This window comes from Myripristis murdjan, chromosome 3 (genome assembly GCF_902150065.1).
Source record: "Myripristis murdjan chromosome 3, fMyrMur1.1, whole genome shotgun sequence".
NCBI lineage: Eukaryota > Metazoa > Chordata > Actinopteri > Holocentriformes > Holocentridae > Myripristis > Myripristis murdjan.
This window is the reverse complement of record NC_043982.1, coordinates 9314773-9337946: the sequence shown is the minus strand read 5'-3', so window position 1 is coordinate 9337946 and position 23174 is coordinate 9314773. Positions and strand designations below refer to the sequence as shown.

At 41.4% G+C, this 23174-nt stretch overlaps 3 protein-coding genes across 5 annotated transcripts in view; 1 reads left to right on the top strand and 2 right to left on the bottom strand.

The window, feature by feature from the left end:
* Positions 1-311: 311 nt before the first annotated feature.
* On the bottom strand, positions 312-6123 carry calca (calcitonin/calcitonin-related polypeptide, alpha). 2 transcript variants are annotated; one of them, XM_030047113.1, is made up of 5 exons: positions 5958-5990; positions 2551-2640; positions 2193-2284; positions 1592-1726; positions 312-885 (listed from the first exon to the last, which is right to left on the bottom strand). In XM_030047113.1, exons 3-5 carry the CDS (start codon positions 2276-2278, stop codon positions 708-710), a joined length of 399 nt encoding a protein of 132 aa, XP_029902973.1. In that variant the 5' UTR covers positions 2279-2284; positions 2551-2640; positions 5958-5990; the 3' UTR covers positions 312-707. The 2 variants fall into 2 exon arrangements, with proteins under 2 accessions (XP_029902973.1, XP_029902965.1); XM_030047105.1 differs by lacking the exon at positions 2551-2640 and having other exon boundaries at positions 5958-6123.
* Positions 6124-14690: 8567 nt separating this feature from the next.
* Positions 14691-18335, top strand: cyp2r1 (cytochrome P450, family 2, subfamily R, polypeptide 1). Its single transcript, XM_030077033.1, has 5 exons — positions 14691-14927; positions 15658-15799; positions 16492-17124; positions 17301-17630; positions 18047-18335. The coding sequence occupies exons 1-5, from the start codon at positions 14691-14693 to the stop codon at positions 18256-18258; spliced, it is 1554 nt and encodes a 517-aa protein (XP_029932893.1). The 3' UTR covers positions 18259-18335.
* A 2139-nt stretch (positions 18336-20474) lies between these two features.
* Positions 20475-23174, bottom strand: part of pde3b (phosphodiesterase 3B) — a 54756-nt gene continuing 52056 nt past the window's right edge. For both annotated transcript variants that reach the window (XM_030077032.1, XM_030077031.1), the window contains exons 15-16: positions 22870-23113; positions 20475-22691 (exon numbers count right to left, since the gene is read on the bottom strand). In XM_030077032.1, the coding sequence (XP_029932892.1) occupies positions 22465-22691; positions 22870-23113 (471 nt within the window). In that variant the 3' untranslated portion in view covers positions 20475-22464. The remainder of the gene's footprint in view (positions 22692-22869; positions 23114-23174) is intronic.

The following is a 23174-nucleotide window of genomic DNA, read 5'->3' as shown; positions in this document are numbered from 1 at the left end:
GCCAGGCGGTGGGTTACACATGTGGCCGTGTTGCACGCCCGCTTCTGTGCTGTCACGTTGCTTTAAGAGGGGAACAGAGAGTTACTGAGATGTTCAAGGTCTGTCTGCCAGATGCATTATTGTCTTACATAAGGACTGGGAAAATCAACAACAGACTGAAGACAAAGAAATTAAGACGAGGGAAATATTCAGATAATTTAAGTGTGGATATTAGGCATTGATGCTTACCTTTTATTTAGTTCAGTTTTTAATGATAAGGCATGTTTTGCCTTGTAAATGAATAAAAGAACAATATTTCCTTGTATAAAAAGTTTATTGATGATGAAACAATCTTACTGGAAAGAGAGGGGAAATTGCTGTCCTTATGTCTTTGTTGCTTAACTTCTTGAGTACTGTATGAAATTATATAATGAGAATGAGAACTGCAAAAGTGACTAAATCTGATGATTTAAAATGATTTTTCTGTAGCTTGTGTCAGTTGATTTAAACCCAAAGGTTCAATTCTCTGTCAAAAATGTAGATTCTAGCAATGCAAAATTAAAGAGAGAGCATTCCTCTGAAGTTAGTCAAGCAGACAAGATCCACATGCATCAACAATCTCATGTATGGACAGAGACGCATGGATGAGCAAAGTTAAGAGGGAGTGAGCAGGGAGGAGATGGGCCATGTAATTAGGGCTTGGAGGGGAGGAGGCGGCCTCTCGAAATTCAATTGAACGAGCTGCCATAGTTTGCATAGTGCTCGGACAGACTTCGCTTCTTGCCAGGCGTGCCCGCTCCCACGTCGGTGCGGGGATAGGTTTGCAGTTTGTGAATGTCCTGGGACAGTTTGCCTAGCACACAGGTGCTGAGGCCGGTGCAGCGCTTAGACACGGGTCTGTCCGGACTGTTAGAGAGAGAGAGACAAACATGCAGAAACAGGCTTACAGTAACCAGGGCATGCAGATACGTTTCAAATCTAAAACTAAGAAAATAAAACATTCACATGCTAATATGTTGCCAAAATCTCATGCATTTAAAAGAAATATATATTTCATTAACAATTCAAAGGCATGCCACCAAGCCCAGCAGAGATATGATGTCCTGTCAATGAATGGGCATGCCGCTGTTTCAGTTCTTTTCTTTCTTTTTTTTTTTTATAATGACATTTATCATGCATCTCATTCATTTGCATCAGCAAGATGGCAACCTTCCATGCTCTCGTCCCTTTCTCTCTCTAATTTGACTTGTTGCACTCAATTGCAGGCACACTCATAAAACATTAAATGAATGAATGAATGACTGCAGTCCATGCACTGAAGGCTTATGACAGAGAACAGGTTTAGAGGAATTTAGCTGTATACCTTGATCGTTATAATAAACAGCAAACTTTCAGCTGTTGAGGGCTTATTAATGAAAATGTTTTAATTTTGCCTAATTGGAAGCAACATAGGAATAAAAACAAATGCATGAACAGATAGATAGATAGATAGATAAATAGATAGATAGATAGATAGATAGATAGATAGATAGATAGAGAAAACTTGTCCTTCAGTACTAGAACCTGGAAATGGTCATTTTTAGTGTTAAAAATGGTAAAATGAGAGTCATACCTGTTTCCCTCAGTCGTCTGCTGCTCTTGCTGCAGTGAGGTGATCTGCATGAACTCCTTGATGATGGCATTAAGTAGCCTCTGAGCTTCATCGTTTGTTAGTGTGACTCCATATGACATGGACTCCTGACTAGTTCTGGAAATGCACACTTGATTAGATTGATTACCCATGGCTTTGCACCAGCATCTTGATAAAAATAGTGTGGCTCGCCCAGATAAATGCAATTGCCTCCGTCTTCAGCAAGGGATGCAAGCCAAACTCACAACAATCTGATAAAATTGTACCTTTTAAAAGCTGACAGGTAGCCAAATGGCACTTTATGGCGATATCAATATTGTGAAAAGGCTGCTGAGGGAGGTCTCTATGCAGAATATTAAAACCCTTGGGGGAGATATTACACACAGTACAAGCACTATACATATTTTTTACACATTACAGTTTGATTAATTTTGATTCTCTCCAAAGGATTTGAATTGATAAATAATGTGGAAGGCTTGGAGACTTGTGCTGTGGAGGGAGCTGGGATAAGTAAAATCTCTGCATGTTTGAGACAATTTGATCTCATGTTTTACATCTTTAGGTGTGATGCATCAAGTCTCACCTGGATGGAGCTGCATGTGAGCTGTACATCTGACAAATGATCAGCGCATATGCAAGAAGGAGAGTCGAGAGCTTCAACATGACCATGGTTCCCTGGGGAAAAAAATGAAACAATGAAAAAAACACAATCCATCCCAAATAACGTCTGCAAAGAAAAGTTTGTAAATGCACTTGCATTACATGTTGCATATGTCCACAACATTTTATGTTAACATGTGTTATGTTGTTTGTAAAAATGGCTTCATAAGCCTCTGTATAATTCCCATAGCTATTTTGTTTTCAATAAATTATTTTTTCTTCTATCACTATGTGATCTGGTGCCGCTGTATGAATCCTAACACAATTTCCCTGTCACTCACTTCCAAGCAAACAATGTTCTACCAGGAGAGAGCACTGAATTGTCGGAGCTCGCCTGTCTGCGTAAGAGCTCGCTGTTTGAACTGCTGAAGCTGCAGATACAGGAGGAAGAGTTATTGGTGGTATACTGACACTGCAAGCTCTTGCCAGAAACTAACACAGCAGCTCTGTCCATTAGCAGAATGAGCTGCAGTCGACTATAGATAAGGTCATCTGTGCCTGAGAAACCAGCTAAGCAGTGTGCCCCTGCTGAATGACCCTGGCTAAGAAACTAGTAGCACACAGAAAACTGAGAGCATCCAGTGGATTCAGTCTTCACCTTCTGCAGACACTGTGGCACTACACCTGCAGTCCTGAACAGCGGCAGAGTGTTTCTGTCATAATGTCAAGAACAAAAGTAAATATGTAAAAGTGTGTGTCATCTACTCACCGTGAAGTATAGATCTTCTGGCAAAGGAGGATTATATTGTATTGAAGTTATAGACTCAGTTGTGAATCTGTTGAGCACTGCCACAACACAGGGTGTTATATATGTACCCCTTGGGTCTCTGTATTAAGTGCGTGGGTGCTCGATCATAGTCTATTGGCCAATCAAATCTCTTACTTCAATCTTCTAACCAATCAGAAGTCTGATATTGGTCACGACGAGCCAGTAATAGACCTTGTACACAAATGACGTCAATGAGTGGCCACAAAAGTGTTCCATTCACAAAAACCTGCCATTTATTTGAATCACTTAATACCATAAATTGCGGTGAGGTCATACATTAACTAAAGCACAAGTGGGACTGTCAGACAATGCAGTTAACAAAAGAGAGTTAGCCTAATTTCACTGATACTCACAATGTCTCATACTCTGCAGGAATGGGATTTGCAGGCAGAGCCATCTACTGTACATTCACTAATATTACAGCATCTGGAATCATGATGCTCACAAAATGTGGACTTAATTTATTAGTGCTGAATTGTTATAAAAGCAGTGTGTAGAGAATGACAGACTGTCATTTTTAACTGAGGCAGAAAACATAGGGTTAATTAGGGGTAATCAAAATCTGACCTTATCAAAAATGGGGAAGTGTTTGCATGCATATACAGACTGGACAACATTATAAAAATAAGAAAAACAAAGAATGCCAAAGGATGAAGCTCTAAATCACACTTGCAAAGACAGCTTGGTGCACTGCTGAGTCATATTACAGTAACTGTAAAGAGCATAAAACTTGGACCCCTTGAGCAATGCAAAGAAATGGTCTGATGAGTCATCTTTCACTGGTTTTCTTAACTCTGAATGGGCTCATGATTGTCGAAAACTGAAGGCTACCATCAACCCGTTATGTGTGTTTCCAACTGTTAACCGTTATGGTGAACCCGCCATCTCATGGAAGCCAATAGGTCATTAGGTGATTTTTATGCATGGTCATATAACGATTTTACCAGACGATTTTACAGGAGCGTGTGCGCCCTGTGGCTTAACACTGTTCCCTCATGACCTTATTATATTCTAAGATGATAATGCGCCCATGTACACTGATAAACAACTTAACCTCATGAATATCAGGATGAAGTCAGATGCCTCCCACTTCCCAAGTCACTAAGTCTAAACTAAATCTTTTTTGTTCATTTCATTTTTTATGCTTTTTGAGAAATCCTGGGGTGCAGAGTGCAAAGTAGAATTCAACATCCTTCATCCCGTAAACACATGGAAGCTTTTTTTTTTAATACACACACACACATATATATATATATATATATATACATATATAAGAATTGAAACTGTTCTGCATGGCAATCATATGCATGAATTATAAAAATGACATGGCAAATGTAGTACACTTCATTCTTCTGTCCTTACAGTGTGGGAATAACACGCCAGTGAGCTCTCCATGGATTAAATCTCTCATACCGTGGTGGATAATGGTCCACCCAGTATCTCAGAGCCAAATAGTGGGCTGTTGGTTTCTGGCCATCCTCTAATTCCTTTTTACGTAACAGTGTTAGATCATGTATTATAAAGCATCCTGCCTCCCACTTTTCTTTTGCGTCACAAGGAAACTCATTAATGTGGATGAGCCTTTTAGTACAACTGAGCAGGCACTAAGACAGAGCCACTAAATCAGTTTCCAAGAGATCCACGTGCTGCCGGAAACTGGTGACGGAGGATTTGAATGAGTGGCTACTTTTAACAAGAGATTTTCAGTGATTTAATGTTAATTGTCTCGTTCTGTGGCTCAAGTTTGAGTTTCTCCCCCAGAACTTTCACGTCAATATAGTAACCTTTTTAGTCCATACTCATCTCAGTTGTTCACGCCATGTCAAACCGGTGGAAGACACATGTCAGGACAGAAAATCATTTCCTCAGGCTGTTGGAACTCAGAGGGAACCGGCAATTGCAAGCCGAGACGTAGCATCATTCGCTGTACTACATAAGGAAGGTGGTGTAGCCCCTTTACTTTCCGGGTCACTTATTTTTAGCAGCATTTTTGATGATGATGATGATGATGATGATGATGATGATGACGATGATGATGAAAATACCAGGGAGTTTGTCAGTAATGTTCAAGGTCAGTTTTTTCACTATTAATCACTATTACAGTCTCAAAGAGTTTTACAGGCCCATAGATGATAGAAAACCATCCTAAACCATCCGTAGCCCACCCCCAAATAATGAATAAATAAATAAATAGGATTGAGCCAAAACAAAAGAAAAAAAAACAAAAAAACAAAAACAGAATCTTGGGTAGGTTCACAAAGAGAGGGAAGCCCCATCCAGGCCAGCCAGGAGCTCAAATCAAATACAGTCAATTGAATGAAATCACACTGATCATCTTCTAGTCCAATAATGTGTACATTTATTATAAGAACAAATGTCCTAGAAACATGAAAATGGGAGCCATACACCGTGACAGTATACAGCTTGATATTACGTGGATATGGACATATTACTGGCTGTCTTTATAATGGATTACAACTCTTTTGGATGGAAATGCTCAAACATTCATGGCATTTACAAAATCTGCAGTTCATTGTAAATGGAGCAGCTAAAAGTTTATTTTGTTTTGAAGATAACAGAAAATTGGCTAAAAATTTTATGTTTCTTGGCATTTCCATAACAATTGTATCATGATGGAAGTTGAGAGGCCCTTGTGGACTCTGGACTTGAGTGTGCCTGGTCTGCTCCCAGACCATAATCCACCACTGGCAGGTTCAAGCACAAACATTAATTTAAGTATCATGAATGTTTATGGGGTATAGGTGCATATTTGGTGCATATTTGGTGAAATGCCAGACAAACATACAAGGGGTAATGTCAGTGTTGCAGGTAACTGTCAGTTTTCACATCGCCTGATAATAGACATGGATTAGCTTGGTTTTGAAAAAAATAATTAATTCACAGGGTGCATTCACTTACAGGTGAGTGTGTCAGCTGAGTAAAGAGGCTGTGTCTCATCTCCGAAAAGGGCTGCAGAGCTGTTCATGGCTGAAGCTCTGCCAAAAGTCCCATCTTCCCACCTTGCAATGCAGTATGCTTTTGAAACAGGTAGCAACAGGTAGGTTTGTGCAGAACCACATTTGGAATTGCAACTCATGGTTGTATCTGTCATGGTTTTGTGTTTTCTGTGTTTTTGTACTTTGGTTAGACTCTTGTTTTTCTGTTTTCCTGTATTTTGGTGTTGCTTCCTTTGCCCAGCCCTGTCTTTTCGGTCATTGATTTCACTTGTGTCTTATTTGCCCCTCCCAGTTCCCACACCTGTCCTGAGTTGTGTTTTAGCCCTGATTGTTCTGTTCCCTCCCCAGTGTTTCCCTCAGCCTATCCTCTGTGTTCTCCTGTCTTGTGCTCCAGCCCCTTCCCCAGGTGTGTCTTGTTGGCTCATTAGTTCTTGTGTATTTAAGTCCTACTTTGAGTGCTGTTCCTTGTCTGTTCATTGTGTTTTGTTTGTCCTTGCTGCCAAGTGTTCCCTGTGTTTTCTGCATTTCCTAAGTTTATTAAATATTTCGTTGTTTGCTGAGCTCCGAGCCTCATTGCTTCAGCATTTGGGTCCTCCACCAACCCGTGACAGAATCCTCAGTTTTTAAATTTTTGGTATTTTGTATTGTATTTTGTTTGCTATTTCTTCAGCACCCCTTCTTCTCTCATAGAAGCTGGATCTCATGTTCTATTAAGTAACCACCATAATAGCCAGCAGCCATCAGTCAAAAACCACTGCAGCACTGTGAAAGACTTACAAAGATTCCAAATTGTATTAGTCAATAGAGCAGAGTGGGTGGGAACACGTGCCAGAACAACAGAACAGAAGAGCGCAATGTCAGAACAACAGTAACTGGACACCGAAGGGCCACCGCAATATCCTCTCAGTCTTCTTCAAACGCACCACATTTGTGGAACCAAAGTGCAAACCTAGGAGCTTTTGTGCACGACCACCAAGGAGTGGCCGTGCACAAAAGAAGTGAATAATGCAGCATTGCATGACCATGGTGTCGTGATGACCCCATCTGCCAGCACAGAGCCCGACTCCTCATACCTGCTGGAATAATTAACCTACATAATCTGAGAGTGAGAGGATTCAGATTGAGAATCATAAACTCTAAACTCTTTGTTTTATTTTTATGTTTTCTATGTCATGTTGTTATTTGCAGACACGTATGCAAGTGTGAGGAAATCTCTGTTGAGTGTTGGTGAAATCATTTTTAACCATACCACAAAGTTTTCTTGGCAGCTGTCTTCATCTTGTAGAATAATACACACCTCCTCAGTTTCCACCTGAAAGCCACCTTTTCCGTTCAGGAACCAGTCAATACTTGATGGAAATACAAAGAACGGTTCCAAAGTTGGTGCACCAAACAGAACAGAAGCAGTTCTTTGTTGGTGGAAAAGTTGTATCTGTTAACAGACCAGGGTTCCTCTGGTACATCAATACAGTACATCTTCAGATTTTCCCATCACTATCATCAAATGAAGACAAAAATGGCCAAAAACTAGTTTTTTATATGAAAGAAAAAAAACAACGTTAATCAAGCAGAATTGGAACCAGTGCTATCAACTGCTATTGTGCTAGTGGTCATGCTTGATGGCATTATACTGGGTAGACTAAAGTGAATACAATGTCCATGTTGTATTTGATGCCTATCCAAGGCCCACAGTCGATGACATCCTTTATCAGCAAATCATCAAAGATTTACAGGCCAGATTGTGCAACCTCTTATCTTACGTGTTGCTGAATATCTAGATAACATCACTATCTATATTGTGTTGTGTTCAGACAGGAAGCCGCAGAACCCTGAAACAGGGGGCTCAAGGCCAACACATGGAAGTATGAAATTAGACAGCTGGAGGTACAGTATCTATCGGTACCACTTGGGCCACAGTCAAGTAGCAGCAATCACAACCTGCATATGACCAAAGACTCAAATATTAGTGAGTCAGTTTTGCGGTTTGCAGACAACCCCCTTCACTGACCTCATCCAGAAAGGTGCCATAGATACAGTCCAGTGGATGGAGCAGTGCCAGTAAGGTTTTAGAGTGTAAATATAGTCTGTGGCAAGGAGATCGGTTGTTGGCTGGATAGCGTCCCACCCGCATTGGGAGTTCAGGAGTGATTGGATATTGGTCAAGAAACAGAGTGAGCAAGGAGCCATCTACAGTATCAGAACAATGAAGCACACCTGCGCGGAATATAAACAACAGATACTCCAAGCACCTTAAGAAGAGTGGCCTGAAAAAAGCTGCTTACAGATTGCTGGACTCTGCCCCTTTTAAAGGAACATTAAATGCACATTGAAGCTCATGGAATTGTAAACATGTGGTGAAGTGTCCATTAGTGAAGGGACATTCACCATTAGAGAGCTAATGTAACCCAAGAAAGATTTGAACACCTGGGGCCAGTAGTTGCAGAAGGATTACTAGACCTCCTGGTGCGTAAGCAAACTATCATCATGTAATTGATTAAAATAGGGACCAGATGGCATTAGAATAGCCAGCAAAGATCAGTAATTTGATTTTGCCCAGGCACACCATGATTTCAGTCAATGCTTCAGGTGGGAAAGTAATTTACTGTGGGACGACAGTAATTCAGGGACCTACCAGTGCAAACATGTCACACTGTGTTCCCCGTAATACAGCAAAAATAGGCAAACCTTTTGTCAAGGGGCCCACATTACTGTGAAGAGTGATGCTCTTCTACCCCTTTACTGGGTATTTGGCATTTATAATTCAGTCAGTAACTGCATGAAACTCCAGATTTTGATCAAAGCAGGTATAAATTTACTCCAGGACAGAAAAAGTAACTAAAAATATAGTTGGTAATTCCCACAAGTGAAATTTTGGCAGGGTTAGAAAAGTATTGACCTGTTTGTTCCACATGGGAGAAAATTCTTGGTGTACTGAGGTAAAAATGACCAATCACCTGATCTGCCCTGGTAATAATGCTTTCCCAAAATGGTAACCTAATTATGGCTGTTTCACGTCTCAGCTTTGAAAATGATCACCACTCAGATTTTTCAGTTTTTTCACTTTCTGGTTCTGGTCAGATTTAACACCTACTACCCCCTACCTCTGTCAGTTTTCTGATGGTATATCCTTGTCCTGACTTTGCAGCATCCTCTGTTCAGTTGCAAATATTTTAATTAATTAATTCAGTGATTTACAGCAATTATTATAATTATTATTATCATTATTATAATTCTAATTTCTAATTTATTATAATTTTTGCATTTTTTTTTTCAAACAGCCTTGTAATGATAATGGTGGGCTACAAGTGATGTATTTGAAAGTATTTTGTTTTAATGGCAGAGCAGAGAGTAGCACAAGCTGAATTTTGAACCTATATAGTCATGAGTACATGGTACCTATATTTGACAGTCTCAACCACCTGGACACCTCAGTAATGTTTTGATTAACCCTAAACCACTAACAAGATAATACAACAGTGAGATCATGTTTATTTGATTATGCCTCACTGATATGTTTAATGCTTCCAGAGTAGCTTTTGAGTCTGGGGAGCTGGCAGGAAGCAGACAAGTCATTTGCAAGAATGTCCTCATTAGGTAGCCCTAACAAGTCTGAACGACTGGGAGAAGTCTGTAGAGGCCGTTTCTGGCGTCTAAAAAACAAAAAGCCTAGCAGCTGCCTCAGCAGGAAGGCATGACTGGATAAACAACTTCATGCTCTAATGAGGAGCCAGTCATGACAAACTGATCACCCAGCAAAGTGGACAGCATGCTCGTACTAAAGTGTAGTTTGCTAATAGTTTGGAATTGGGTTAATGGGATATCAAATCAGCTGTTGTTCTTCTAATTGGCCACAGGTTTCCGCTCTCTGAGTTAGACACAGCTTTAAGACCAAAGACCAATAAAAACCAAGAATGTTTGACTGAAACGGGTATAATCATAAAGACACAGAGCGAGTGCAGCTTTTGTAATGAAAACCTGATCTGATCCATTGTGAAATAATTTGTTATTTCGTAATGAAGCCATGAACCAGGATTTCTAAGAAAATATGTACATCTCTGCTGGGGAAGGGTTAGTGATCCGGCACATGAGGAGAGGCCCTGGGGACCCCTGCTCTGTTCATTACCTGGTTATTGTCATGTCATAGAAATTATGTTTTGTTTTGTTAGGTTTTGTTCTTGTATAGTGTCTTGTGACTTCCTGTTTTATTTTGATATCCCACTCTCCTCGTGTCAGGTCACTTGCCCTTCCTCTTGTATGTTCCCAATGGTCTGATTGTCTGCCACACCCTGATTGTTTCCACCTGTTTCCCATTACCTTGTGTGTGTATATATTGTCCTTGTTTCCCTTTGTCCTGTGCCAGTTTGTCCTGCTTTGTCATGTGTTTTGGACCTCAGTTCGTCCTTGCTCGATGTTCCTAGTCTAGTCAAGTCAAGTCATGCCATGCCATGCCAGGTTTTGTATTTTCTTTGATACTTTGCTTTGTTTTGCCATTGTCAAGTTTTATGTTTCTTTGCTACTTTGTCTTGCCTTCGTTTGTAGTTATTTCCTCTTTAAGAGTGATTTTCTGTTGCTACTTTTTTTAAGTGCCATAGTGAATTTAAGTTGTTACTTTTCCTTATTAAAAGACTATTCATTTGAACTCTTGTCTGGAGTCGTGCGATTGGGTTCAATCCTCGTTGTATAAGTTCTGACAGTTATGATGTGATTATGTATACATCTTGAATTCAGAGTTGACTCATTAAACAATATACATATATCTTTTTTGTGATGTTATGGGGCCCCAGGTCATTTTCAGTTTGTTTCAGTTGTATCAGTGTGTGAGCCATATCTAGGTGTACTGTTATTATATAATGGAGAGCTAGACACCACATTGGAAAAATGAAGGGAAATACTAGAGAATAGTCCAGATATCCAAATTACTCTGAAAAAGGTAGCCAAACAACCGCCATACAACTGTCAACAAAAGTCAGCTCCGCTAGTTCTTTTTTTCCATGCATGGTTGAGAGAAGCAACATAAAGAATCAATCATCATTTATGAGCCACTAGAAGTGTGTGTTGGTGTGTATCTGCAGAGCCCCTGCCTTCTGCCTGGGTTTTCTTGTTTTGCGGAGCAAGGGACTCTTCTGGGTATTGGCCTTTGGGCAGTTGGTGTGTTGCTCCCTGCCAATGACAGCACACAGTGCCAGACTGATAGCATGACATCCAATAGGAAGCTATGAAAATGCGGTAGAAGGAAATACAGGGAGGTGAAACGCCACTCGTTCCACTATGAGAGTGAATTTCTGGGGTTGGTTTTCGCCTGCAAGCCAGCAGTTAGGGAGACGACGAGGATGAAGAGCAGTGCAGTGTTGGCCTGTTTTCTTTAGAAGAGGTAGGTGCTGGCAGGCAATTTTTTTCCCTTGCTACTGGTGGTTAGTTTAGCGCATTAATAATGCATTAATAAAAAATTAAGGCAACTTAACAGAATGTTGAACTTTGACAGCACCAAGCTGCTGCATACTGCTAAGAGACAAAATGAAGGACAAGACAACCTGTGGCCAGCTGTGTGGCATGTTTTCCATGTTTTCTTTAAAGAAGATTCCTGGTGGATCTATGGACAGAAATAAAGTCATGTGGATACATTGCAGTTTTGAAATGTTGCTCTGTCTGAGCAATGAGTTTATTATATCAGCTACATGCCAAACAGTTTTACAATTTTACTGTACGGGGCAGAAACATGAAGAACCACAAAGGCAACTTCAAATTCAAACTGCAAACTTTCATAAACAGATGCTTACGACACATCCTGGGAATCTACTGGGCTAATACCATCAAGAGCCAATTGAAACCCAAATTAAATGCAGGAAATGGGGTTGGATAAGGCACACCTTGAGAAAACCATCCAACACGACCAGGCAGGCCTTAACCTGGAATCCACAGGGGAAAAGAAAGCCAGGAAGACCTAGAAAAAGCTGGAAAAGGTCTGTCGAGGCGGAACTCAAGGAAACAATAACATCATGGAAGGAAGCATATGAAGTTTGTGCCTCTGGGCCCTGTGCTCCTGTGATCCGGCCCTGATCTGTACTCACTCAACCTATTACGTATAACAGCATTCAAAAGGAATAAAAGATCATGAAAGGTCTGAATTAAAGTTGATGGTGATTTTGTCCACGTCTCTCTTGTACCTAGAAAGCTTTGTAGAGCACCTGTAGGACTGATGGCTGGACTTGGAACTTCCTCATCCTCCTGAGGAAGATCAGACATTTCTGGCACTTGGAGAGTATAAGATCACCATTGGTCTTAAAGGTGAACTTGTGATTGATGGTAGTGCCAAGGTATTTGAACTCCTAAGCAAGCTCTATTGTCTGGTGATTTGCCTCCAGAGTTGGGGCAGGGAGATGGACACTCCTGAAATCCACCAGCATTTCTTTGGTTTTGCTTGGATCTAGGTCCAGGTAGTTGTTCTCACACCACCCCGCAAAACAGTGGATTTCCTCACTACAATTATCAGAGTTGGTGGTGTCAATAAGTGTCATCAGAGCACTTGATGCGCATCATCTCAGGATCTGAGCTCCTGCAGTCATCCATGTACAAGGTGAACAGAAGTGTGTGAAGTGGGGGCTGACCTTCACCTGAAGGAATTTATGTCCCATTAGGTGAGGTTGCACAGTGTTAAATGCACTTGAGAAATCCACAAAAAATCCAGTCAGATGATTTGGGCTTCTCCAGATGCATGTGGGTGTGGCACAGTAGACTCAGAACTGCATCATCCACATCTCTGCAAAAAAACGGGAGTCAGTCTGTGAGACAACAAACCTCCATCTGTAGCTGGGGTAGAATAAGCCTCTCAAAGGTGGGGTTACTTTTCTCATGGACTGGAGGGATGGTGGAAGATTTCCATATGGCTGGTATGAAGTGTTTGGACAATGAGCGGCTGAAGAGATGACAGAGGACTTCAGCCATCTGCCTTCGACAAGCCTTCAGTAGATGTTTGCTGATATTATCAGGATGTACAGCTTCAGCTTTGCTGGGATTTATTCTCCTGAGTGCCTTTTCAACATCCCCTGGATGAAACTCTGTGTTAGTGCCTTTGATAAGAGGTTGGTGGTCAGCTCCTCCCTCTGCTCTGTGAAGCTGTGCTTGTCAAATCTGCAGTAAACACTGTTCAGGCTCTCTGCAAACTCCACACATTCCTCTTAGGTAGGATGGGGATCAGTTGTTTGGGAGGCCAGCCAGTGTCTTAACACTCTTCCAGGCAGCCCTCCCTTTGCCCTCCTGGAAGAGCTTCTCTACCTTCTCCCTATAAACTCTTTTGGCCTCCTTTATTTCCTTATTTAACCTCGCCTGAATGAGTCTGGCTTCAGTCCTGTTGCCAGAGGTGAAGGCTATTTAGTGTAAACAAACTCCAGTTCACCACACCAGACCAGTCTGCAGACTTTACCCTTTCTGCACTATGACCTGCTGACCTTTGGAAAATGGTAGACGGAAACTGAGGTCATAATCTTACAACTAAAATCAGCTGAGTAGTACCTTTTTTTTTTTTTTTTCCCCTAGTAAAATGCATGATTTCAGATATTAATCAAGTCAAGTGTGTATTTGCTATGGGCTGTAGACCACCACTGCACTACAGTCCAATCTAGGATATATGCATTATGAATTGATGTTTGGGATGAAAATCAATTGTCTTGTGCATTTGTGAAACATCCATGCATGACTCAAAGATCTGTTTGTTCAAAGTGTAGTAGTGAAGGTTTGAATCTACAAGCCAGACAATTTTTCTTGAACAAATATGCAAGTCTGGAATGTAGTGCATGACCTAACCTTTAACTTCTAAATGTAGTGCATGGCCTCACCTTCGACATGCTGAGGTGAAGGAAGCTCCAGGGGCTTACTGGGGCAAAGTTGATTTGCTTAAAAACATACTGACATACTTTTTCCTGTACTGAATGATTTGGGCTTGGAGGTAACTGGTAGCTTTTTTCTGGACAGGGCAATTTGACTTGAGCCGCTCTTGGTCCTTTTATTGACGATTACTATCTCTTGTAAACATAAGGGTTTTCCCCCCGAGAGTATACATGTAAGCATGTATGTAAGAATGTATGTAAGAATGTATGCGTGTACAATATGTATTTGCTCTTCTGGTAACCCCCCCCCCCCAAAAAAAACTGATAAGTTTAAACTGTAATAAGAAAGACATTTGTGTAAACAAACAAACAAACAAACAAACAAAAAACCATTATTACCTAAACACAAAATGGAGCCTTGGTTATTTCATTTTCTGTACTTCTGTCTTTAATTTCTGTGCTATTCATATTGTATTTGAGATTTGCTGTCAAATCTCAACTGTAGTGGCTGAGGGCAGATACTATGTAGTGTAGGCTACTATGTTACTTCACAATAAAAGCAATTCACTCATATATCTATCTCTGACTAGTTGCTGTAACTGCTGTTGCCATGCTGGGATTTTGTTCCGTGCAATTGGACATCTCTTTGCATTCATCTATATTTCACCTTTAAATCCACACAATCCGTATTACTGCTCAAGAGTGGAACAAAGTTCACCAACAGACACAGCCTAGTTGACCGTGACTTTCTGGCCAATCTTAGCTTTAGAGGCGGGGGATAGAAAATGTGCAAGATGATACATATGCCTGATGTTTTTTGGGGAGGGAAAGGCAGCAGTCGGGCGAGGGCGCATGGGATGGATATACTGAAGATGGTTTCAATTAAGTCGCCGTCTGTGCTGTCAGTGTCCTGTGCTCATGCCCTGTTCGGGCTGAGCTGTTTGCTTATTAGCCTTCTTGGTCTCCTACTGGTTCGCCAGCTCGTCAAGCAGAGAAGACCCCCGGGCTTTCCTCCCGGTCCATCACCCATCCCTGTGATAGGGAACATACTGTCTCTGGCCACGGAGCCGCACGTCTTCCTCAAGAAGCAGAGTGAAGTTCACGGGCAGGTAAAAGCTCGGATTTATAGCTTTTATGCATTTTATTTGCAATACGTTTTTTTTTTTTTTTTTTTTTTTTGCTGTCTGTGCGCGCTGCATAGTCTACACAGTTACCTAAGACGTGACAGAAAAACTCTCACAGAGAGAGAGAGAGAGAGAGAGAGAGAGAGAGAGAGGGAGAGAGAGAGAGAGTCAGTCTGTCAGGCGTTTTAAAATTCATTGCGTCAATGCAAATGCATATAAAACAAAGATTTGGCAGTGTGCGGTGCGTCGAAGTGCTTGAGCTGTGACACGGAGAGCTCCTAATCCCACATATCAAGCAACAGACCCTCTTTTCTTAATATTATCTGAGGGACTCGTGGGCAATTTGATAAGATTTGTGTTGTACAATATGACTTGGTGCAGAGCTGGACACTGTAGGTGAGGAGATAATAATAGTGAAAGACATTTCTACAGTATGGTCAGGGTAAACATTCCTGTTTAATCCCTCACATCTCTATCCTGAAATGAAATGTAAGGGATAATAAACAAGGCTAATGCTTGTTTTGCTGGAGGACACCCTGGAACTCCCCCCCAAAAACCCTGACCCCCTTTTAGAAACTGCCGCCTGAATAATGACCCTCATCCAAACCTCTGTTTAAATGAGCTTAAAGCAATGGAAATGCTGAAATGAGCTCATATTTGTGGTACAAATCTTCCTTGACAGAAACATGCAACTCACTGCTCATGTTTGTTTCAGATCTTCAGTCTTGACCTGGGAGGCATTCTGACTGTGGTACTGAACGGCTATGACTGCGTCAGGGAATGCCTTTACCACCAGAGCGAGGTGTTTGCTGATCGTCCATCCCTGCCTTTATTCAAGAAAATGACCAAAATGGGTGGTAAGGATTTGATGACACTCCATGCTAATCTTTGTGGAAATAATAATCAAGGCATTTTAAAAGACCATACCTCTGATTTGGAATGTATTGCCCATTTGCCACAATTTACCCACATTTTACATGTCAACAAACCTTTCTGAGGATCATTTGGCAGTACTAAACATTAAACAGCATATAATTAAAATCCCTCAATTTTCAAATTTGAATTTTTGGTTGTGGCTAACAAAGTCAACACCATTCAAAAACCACGGAACTGATAATTCTCCATGTAAACAAACATTTCCCAGGGGACTATTTCCTGGGAGGGACCATTTCACTCCACCCAATTTCAAAATGTCATCAAAACACAAAAGTGCTGCTGCTTTTAGGAAAACGAATGTGGATGACTTTATTATGGTGATGGAATACTGGTGTGAGGAAAGTTTGAAGTCTCTGAAAGTTCATTTTCAAATCGTAGTGGAATGAATAGAGACTAGTGTCTGGATGAAAGGGAGGAAACATGATAATGGAGTTCTAAAATGTGACTCCTTGCTTTGGGAAAAGATTCACAGAAGTGTGAAGTTTTAGTAGATATTAGGCTAAACATGCAAAATCACTGGTATGGTCCTTTAACTATTTAACTTTTGGTGCATTCTTCTAATGATTCAATGCATCACACTTTTGTTTCACGCGTCTTTCTTCTCTGCCCAAAGGACTTCTCAATTGTAAATATGGCCAAGGCTGGATTGAACACCGGAAACTGGCTTGCAACTCTTTCCGTTACTTTGGCAGTGGCCAGAGACTGTTTGAGAGAAAGATCTCAGAAGAATGCATGTTCTTTATTGATGCCATTGATGAGCACAAGGGCAAGGCCTTCAACCCCAAACACTTAGTGACCAACGCCGTGTCCAATATCACCAACCTGATCATTTTCGGCCAGCGTTTTACTTATGATGACCGCAACTTCCAGCACATGATTGAGATATTTAGTGAGAATGTGGAGCTGGCAGTGAGTGGCTGGGCTTTCCTCTACAATGCCTTCCCCTGGATTGAGTATCTGCCCTTTGGAAAACACCAGAAGCTGTTCCGCAATGCTGCTGAGGTTTATGACTTCCTGCTGCAGGTCATCAAGGGTTTTTCTCAGGGCAGGGTGCCACAGGTACCACGGCACTACGTTGACGCCTATTTGGATGAGCTGGAACAGAGTGTAGGAAACCCTGGTACGTCGTACTCCTACGAGAACCTCATCTATTCAGTGGGCGAGCTCATCATTGCTGGCACAGAGACCACAACTAACACCCTGCGCTGGGCCATGTTGTACATGGCGCTCTACCCCAACATACAAGGTCAGTTACAGTAGCTGCATCCTCCCGAAAGAAAAGCTTGCTTCTGATCTAGACAAGTGTGAAATGAGGGTTAGAGAAGGAATCATACCTATTGTAGAGGACATTTCTTTGTTGTTCAATTTATGTAATATTAATCATGAATGAATCTCTAATGGTGTCCGTTTTCCTCCACAAAGAGCGGGTGCATAGGGAGATCGACAGTGTGCTGGTTAACGGGAGGCCCCCCACACTGGACGACAAACAGAAGATGCCCTATGTGGAGGCTGTTTTGCATGAGGTCCTGCGCTTCTGTAACATTGTTCCCCTTGGCATCTTCCGTGCCACCTCCCAGGATGCCAAAGTCAATGGCTACACAATTCCCAAAGGCACCATGGTGATCACAAACCTGTACTCGGTGCACTTTGATGAGAAGTACTGGAATGACCCAGGTGTCTTCTCACCACAGAGGTTTCTGGACAGCAACGGCAACTTCATCAGACGTGAAGCCTTCCTGCCTTTCTCTTTGGGTTAGTCTCTGTTTTTTTTCTTTTAAACACCTTTTTTATTTTCCTAATCCAAATGCTAGTGTTCATAGTAATTGCTACATAGTCATTAAATGTCCACACAATGGTTGCTGATCAATGATAATTTACTTAGTTTTTTTCTTTTAAGACAAATGTAAGTCTTCAGAGTTTTCCGTGTTTTTTTTAGGGTTTAAGAGCTTTTAAACTGGCATGTAAGAATCTCCCAGGGTCCTGAGAATGAGGTGCTGCAAGACTAAACTCATAATTCTCTGCCGGTTCTAAATTTGGAAAGGGCAATGATATCCAGAAGCTCTGCAACCAAATGGATGTTATGTACTCCTATTTTTTGCTCGTACTCTCGAGGACTTAAATTAATTATTAATGTGTGTGTATTTGTGTGTTTCGGTGTCTCTCTGTAGGGAGGCGTCACTGCCTGGGTGAGCAACTGGCCAGAATGGAGATGTTTCTCTTTTTCACCACCATGCTGCAGAGGTTCCATCTCCAGTTCCCTCCAGGAAGCGTGCCCTCTCTCACTCCCAAACTGGGCATGACGCTACAGCCCAAGCCCTACTCCATCTGTGCTGTACGCAGGCAGCAGAAAGTTTCAAGCTCTAGAGACACTCCTCATTAGAAGAATGCAAGCAGACACACACACTACAGCTTGTTTAACCTTTCAAGTCTGAACTCCAACATTTTGCACAGAAAGGCAACCGCATGGTCCAGGTGCATAAAAACCGCACCATTCTGGATCAAAGTCTTTCAGCCCCTTTGGCCCGTTCCCACCATGCAATGTGTGCCCGCATTTATTTTTTTAAAAGGTCTCTTAATCAAAAAAGTGGATTTCTACATGTGGACATTTGATCCATTCTATGAAACTGACACTTAATTCTTTTACTGAGCAATTTGCATGTTTGCACAATACTTTCACGCAGCAGGGACAGGCACCAAGACTCAGGGCTGAGCCCAGCTGGACATCCTGGGAACATCAAGCGTGACACAGATTATTGGAATGCTTTGTACCTCAGAGTGACTCTGAGCCCAGAAAATGAAATGTCTATGAACCCTGGTGCTTCAGTGATGGGTTGGGGTTATATGTCAATGATTGATAGTGAGTACACCTCCATGATGGTTCATAACCCCGTCTTCTCAGGACAGCTTCAGGACAGATAAATGAGACCAGTGATTAATGAGTGTTCCAGCTGTGGGGTGATATGAGACTAGCAGACTTTCCAAGAAAGTTCTGTACACTGTGTGTTGGAGCTGGACTTGGGCCATGTTTCATTTCATCTGAACTAACACTGATCCCATCTCAAGGGATTGTGCTTTGTGGAAAAACTCTCTGTCAGAAGGCCATTTCAACACTAGTGGATTTCTAGAAACCTGTATGCAACACTGGTTTCTGCTAAATGGTGCTTATCAGTACTAAGAAGTACAACATTTATGTATGAATTTAACATTTGTTCTTATTGCAAAACCGATGGTGCAAATATTTGTTTTCCTGTTTGTAAAGTCTGTCGCTCTTAAGCTACTGTTAACAGTCTGTCTTTGTTAAGCTGTAGCTAAATCCTGAATCTGAAATGTGCAAAATTTGCAATACCTCTTAAATGCTATTAATAGCTTGAAGATCCTTGAATATCATATTTAATGATGGCTTTCAGAATCCTTGGATAGAAGTGGCACCCAGGCAGGGAGCACTGTCATCAGCGTACTGTCCTTTCAAAGTCCCAGGATATCCAGAGCAGCCATGTATCACCCCCACCCCCTCCATTTTCTCCCCTTTATTTTTAATCTAGAGGGCTGAAGAAGCACTCCTCTGTTAGGCTGCCAACATGATGTGTCGTTCTAACAGTGATGAACACCACTGACAATTCAACATAAGTTATGTGCTGTGGACACAGCGATTACATTAAATTGAGCAGACTGCATCTGTGTGAAGTGTTTCTACCCTTCATGTATCTATGGTAACAAGGGCAAAGAAATGAATACAGTGTTTAAAACGCACATTGTACAAACGTACACAACACACACACCAATAAAAATCAACAAGAAACCACTGATATTTTAGGGATGGTGTTTTATGACAGCTATAAATAACAACAAAAATCAGTTGCCCCCACGTTGCTGATAAGGGTGAATGGTTACATTGGACAAACGTACATATCTTGATGCTACATAGGGGTAACAACCATTCATAGATGTATTTATGGCACAAACATCGGAGGACACTGTGGTTTGAGAGGCTACACAGTGAGAAGCCAACAATCTATCAACTTTTACAACTTAATGAGCCAGAAGATGTAGGGGGTGGGAGCTATCGAGGCTCTATAATGCAGCATGGGTCCATGTGAAACAGCTGACGACACAGTTGTCAGAATGTACACGGCTCTGACCTGAGTCCAGCTGACTCTCGTCACTGTCACTTTGAGCCTAGTGGAATATTTGACTCAAGGTGCTCTCTCCGATGAGCGGCACTGGAGCCCAGAAGTATCTGCCACTCAGTGTATCACAGCCCACAGACTATGGGAGGGAAAGTTTGGCACTAGCTGGGTCGACTGAGACAACAGTGACAGAGAGATAATGAAGACTACAAGAGTGGTTATGATACAGAACAGGGAGAGAGGCTGAAACCAAAGTGAAAAATAAAAATAAAACACCAAACCCCACAGTTCCACACCTGTAAATAGTAGTAGATAAAAACTCTGGAAACACAATGGTAATTACAGGATCTCAATGTACAATATGTCAGCTGCGTGTAGAAAACAGATGCATTCATTTGATTAATTAAAAAATATATTTATATATTTATATGCACATACTCTTTTGTACAGAGGCTTAACACTTGTTTGGTATTAAAATGTGCACACCTATATTTATTTTTTTGTTTTTAAATATTACCATCTTGATTTACACTGCTTACTTAATGTTTTTTTTTGTTTTGTTTTGTTTTTTTTTTTTACTCCAGAGAAAATGATTTAATTATGTGATAAAGGATCTAGGCTAGAAATGCTGCCTTCCCTTTCGTAAAACATCTTATGCTAGTGGAATGCCTAGAGTTCTTACAGACAAAAATAGAGAACTATTAGTTTTGCAACCTGCCTCATGGCATGTCATAAAATATATATAAACAAAACCAAAGTGAAAGTGAAACCCTGGATCCCTTCTTTACACACTGGCCAAGTTATGAGTTTGGCAAAAAACAAAAATGAGAGAGAGAGAGATGGGTTGGGATTTTAATTTATCTAAACATCAGTGTTGGACGATTGACTGAAACATAGATGTTTAGTGATCGTACTGTTTGTCTAACAACAATGGTTAGAGCACTAGAATCGAAAAGAAAAAGAAAAGAAAACTTTACCTAATATTCTGTGACATGTATTGCCAAACTGTACAATATGTTGTGTTGCTGCAAACATGTCCTTTGCAGTCTGCTGACAATCAAGATAAGCGTTTCTCCAGTGAGCCTGTTAAAAGGTTATGCAAATAGTTTATGAATGGCAGAGAGACAGCACATGTTCCTCTGGCACAGAGGAGAATTTCAATTGCTTGAATTTGTCTGTAGTCAAGTTGTTCATAAAAAGATTACAAACTACTTCAGTCACCCAGATTTTAATTGTCTTTGTTTTAAAAGAGTATTTAACATTAATGACATAAATTCTTGCAAAATAATTATTCAACTTTGCGTGAATCCTGAGTAACCTTTAAAAAAATACTTATAATCAAAATGAAAATAAAGAATCCCTTCATTGAAACAGCACTCCTGATCTGAATGCGACATGTTAAAACACCAGAGGACATTTCACTGATTAGGAACTAAAAACATTACTGAAAAGACACACAGACATACACACAAATTACATACTAAAATAATTACAAATGTGCTCTCATTCTCCCGTTCACTCTCTCTCCATCACATTCACAAAAAAACACACACGCTCAAACAAAATGAAGCAAAGAGAGTAAAAGAACATAAAACATAAAAGGCGGGTGGTACACATGAATAAAAGCATCAAAAATGATGCAGATATAATGCTAATAATCAGTCAACATTTCAATAATGTCTCTGTGACTGAGTCTGATACAGTGTTTCGTGTCACCAGCAAGGGGAGAGAACTACACAAGCCCAGGCTCAGGGCCAATATGGACTCAGTAAAGGTTCAGACAGGCACATTTGATATATAAGTCAAGAATATACCTGACATTGAGGCTGAAACAGTATCAGTCACTTGTCTTTCCATGTTTGAACGGTTCACTTTGGTAATGGTTGTCAATCACTTCAAGGTGTTGCTTGTTTCTTTCGTCACTTTCCTCTATCTCTTGTTTTAAATAGACAGGTTTACGTTTGTACCTAAGGGAGACATAAGCGCTTTGCGTTCAAGGCAGCATCACAGCCAGGTTACCATGGAGGGCAAGTCTCTGCTAGACCTCTTCCACTCTTCTAACACCTTCCTCTTCCGTCCTGGTGCTTTTTTTCTGGGCGCACTGGCTCTCCATGGGATGAAAGTGCATAGGAGTGGGGCTCCCACCATTGCAGCAAGGATCCGCTCACAGTAGTAAGGCCATTTTTTTTCCAAAAACAATGTGACTGCGTAAGCATCTGAGTGTCAGCACAGTGAAACTCTCGAAGTGTGTGTATGTGTGTGTGTGTGTGTGTGTGTGTGTGAGAGAGGGGTAAAGGTAAGTTGTAATTGCATGTTTGTCATCTCTGTGTGTGTGTTGCTCTATATTCATGTCTGTTTGTGTTCATGTGAGTGAAAAGCCGGTGGCTGAGGGACTCGTGCCCTTACCGCCTCTCCTCTTCCCAAGCATCCATGTTCTGTCCTACATCCTCTTCCTCCTGCTACTGACGCTCCTCTCCCTCCTCCTCCTCCTGGATCACCTGAATGTCCTCGGACGGGGAGGTGGGCAGGCTGGGCGGCAGGCTGGGGAGAAGGTTGTCAGGCTGCTGCTGTTTGCCAAGCTCTTTGCTCTTCTCCTCCTCCTCAATGATCTTCTTCCACACCTTGTGGTTCTCTGTCAGATGCTGCATGATGTTGCAGAACAACCTGCGGCGGCCCTTCCTCCTTTCTGTGGCGGACAGAAAGAATACATTTCTGTTTTTCCTTTTGAGAAATGTTTAGAGATGTGCTAAAAGACCCAGTGGATCAACATGTCTCAAAAACCTAGCTAGGATTATGGTAATCTCTTTACGTTTGTATAGCATTCATAACATTACAGATGAAGCCCTGATTTTCAGATGTCTTACTTGGTGGTAGTTCCTCTTCCAGCTCATCATCATCGGTGTCTGTGTCCACCTGCCCCTCCTCTTCCTCCTCATCCGAACCCTCTTCATTGATCCAGTAGCCAGGAAGCAGCCCTGCAGCATCGTAAGAGTTACAGAGAGGTCCTACAATGTGGGTGATGAAAGACTCCTGTAGCTTGGCCAGCTGTGGTGAGGAGCGGTCCATGAAGGGGCTGATGGGTAATCCCAGGCTAGCCTCCTCATCTCCCTGGATAGCATACAGTAAAATCACAGTTAACACAAACCCAAACTACCCCACAGCCAAAGGA

Coding starts and splice junctions, on each gene's coding strand:
- calca (XM_030047105.1), bottom strand. CDS start 5,996: ATGAGACACAGCCTCTTTACTCAGCTGACACACTCACCT. Junction 1,727..2,192: donor TCACATGCAGCTCCATCCAG/GTGAGACTTGAT, acceptor GTGCATTTCCAG/AACTAGTCAGGAGTCCATGT. Junction 886..1,591: donor CAGACGACTGAGGGAAACAG/GTATGACTCTCA, acceptor TCTCTCTAACAG/TCCGGACAGACCCGTGTCTA.
- cyp2r1 (XM_030077033.1), top strand. CDS start 14,691: ATGGTTTCAATTAAGTCGCCGTCTGTGCTGTCAGTGTCCTGTGCTCAT. Junction 15,800..16,491: donor GAAAATGACCAAAATGGGTG/GTAAGGATTTGA, acceptor CTCTGCCCAAAG/GACTTCTCAATTGTAAATAT. Junction 17,631..18,046: donor CTTCCTGCCTTTCTCTTTGG/GTTAGTCTCTGT, acceptor GTCTCTCTGTAG/GGAGGCGTCACTGCCTGGGT.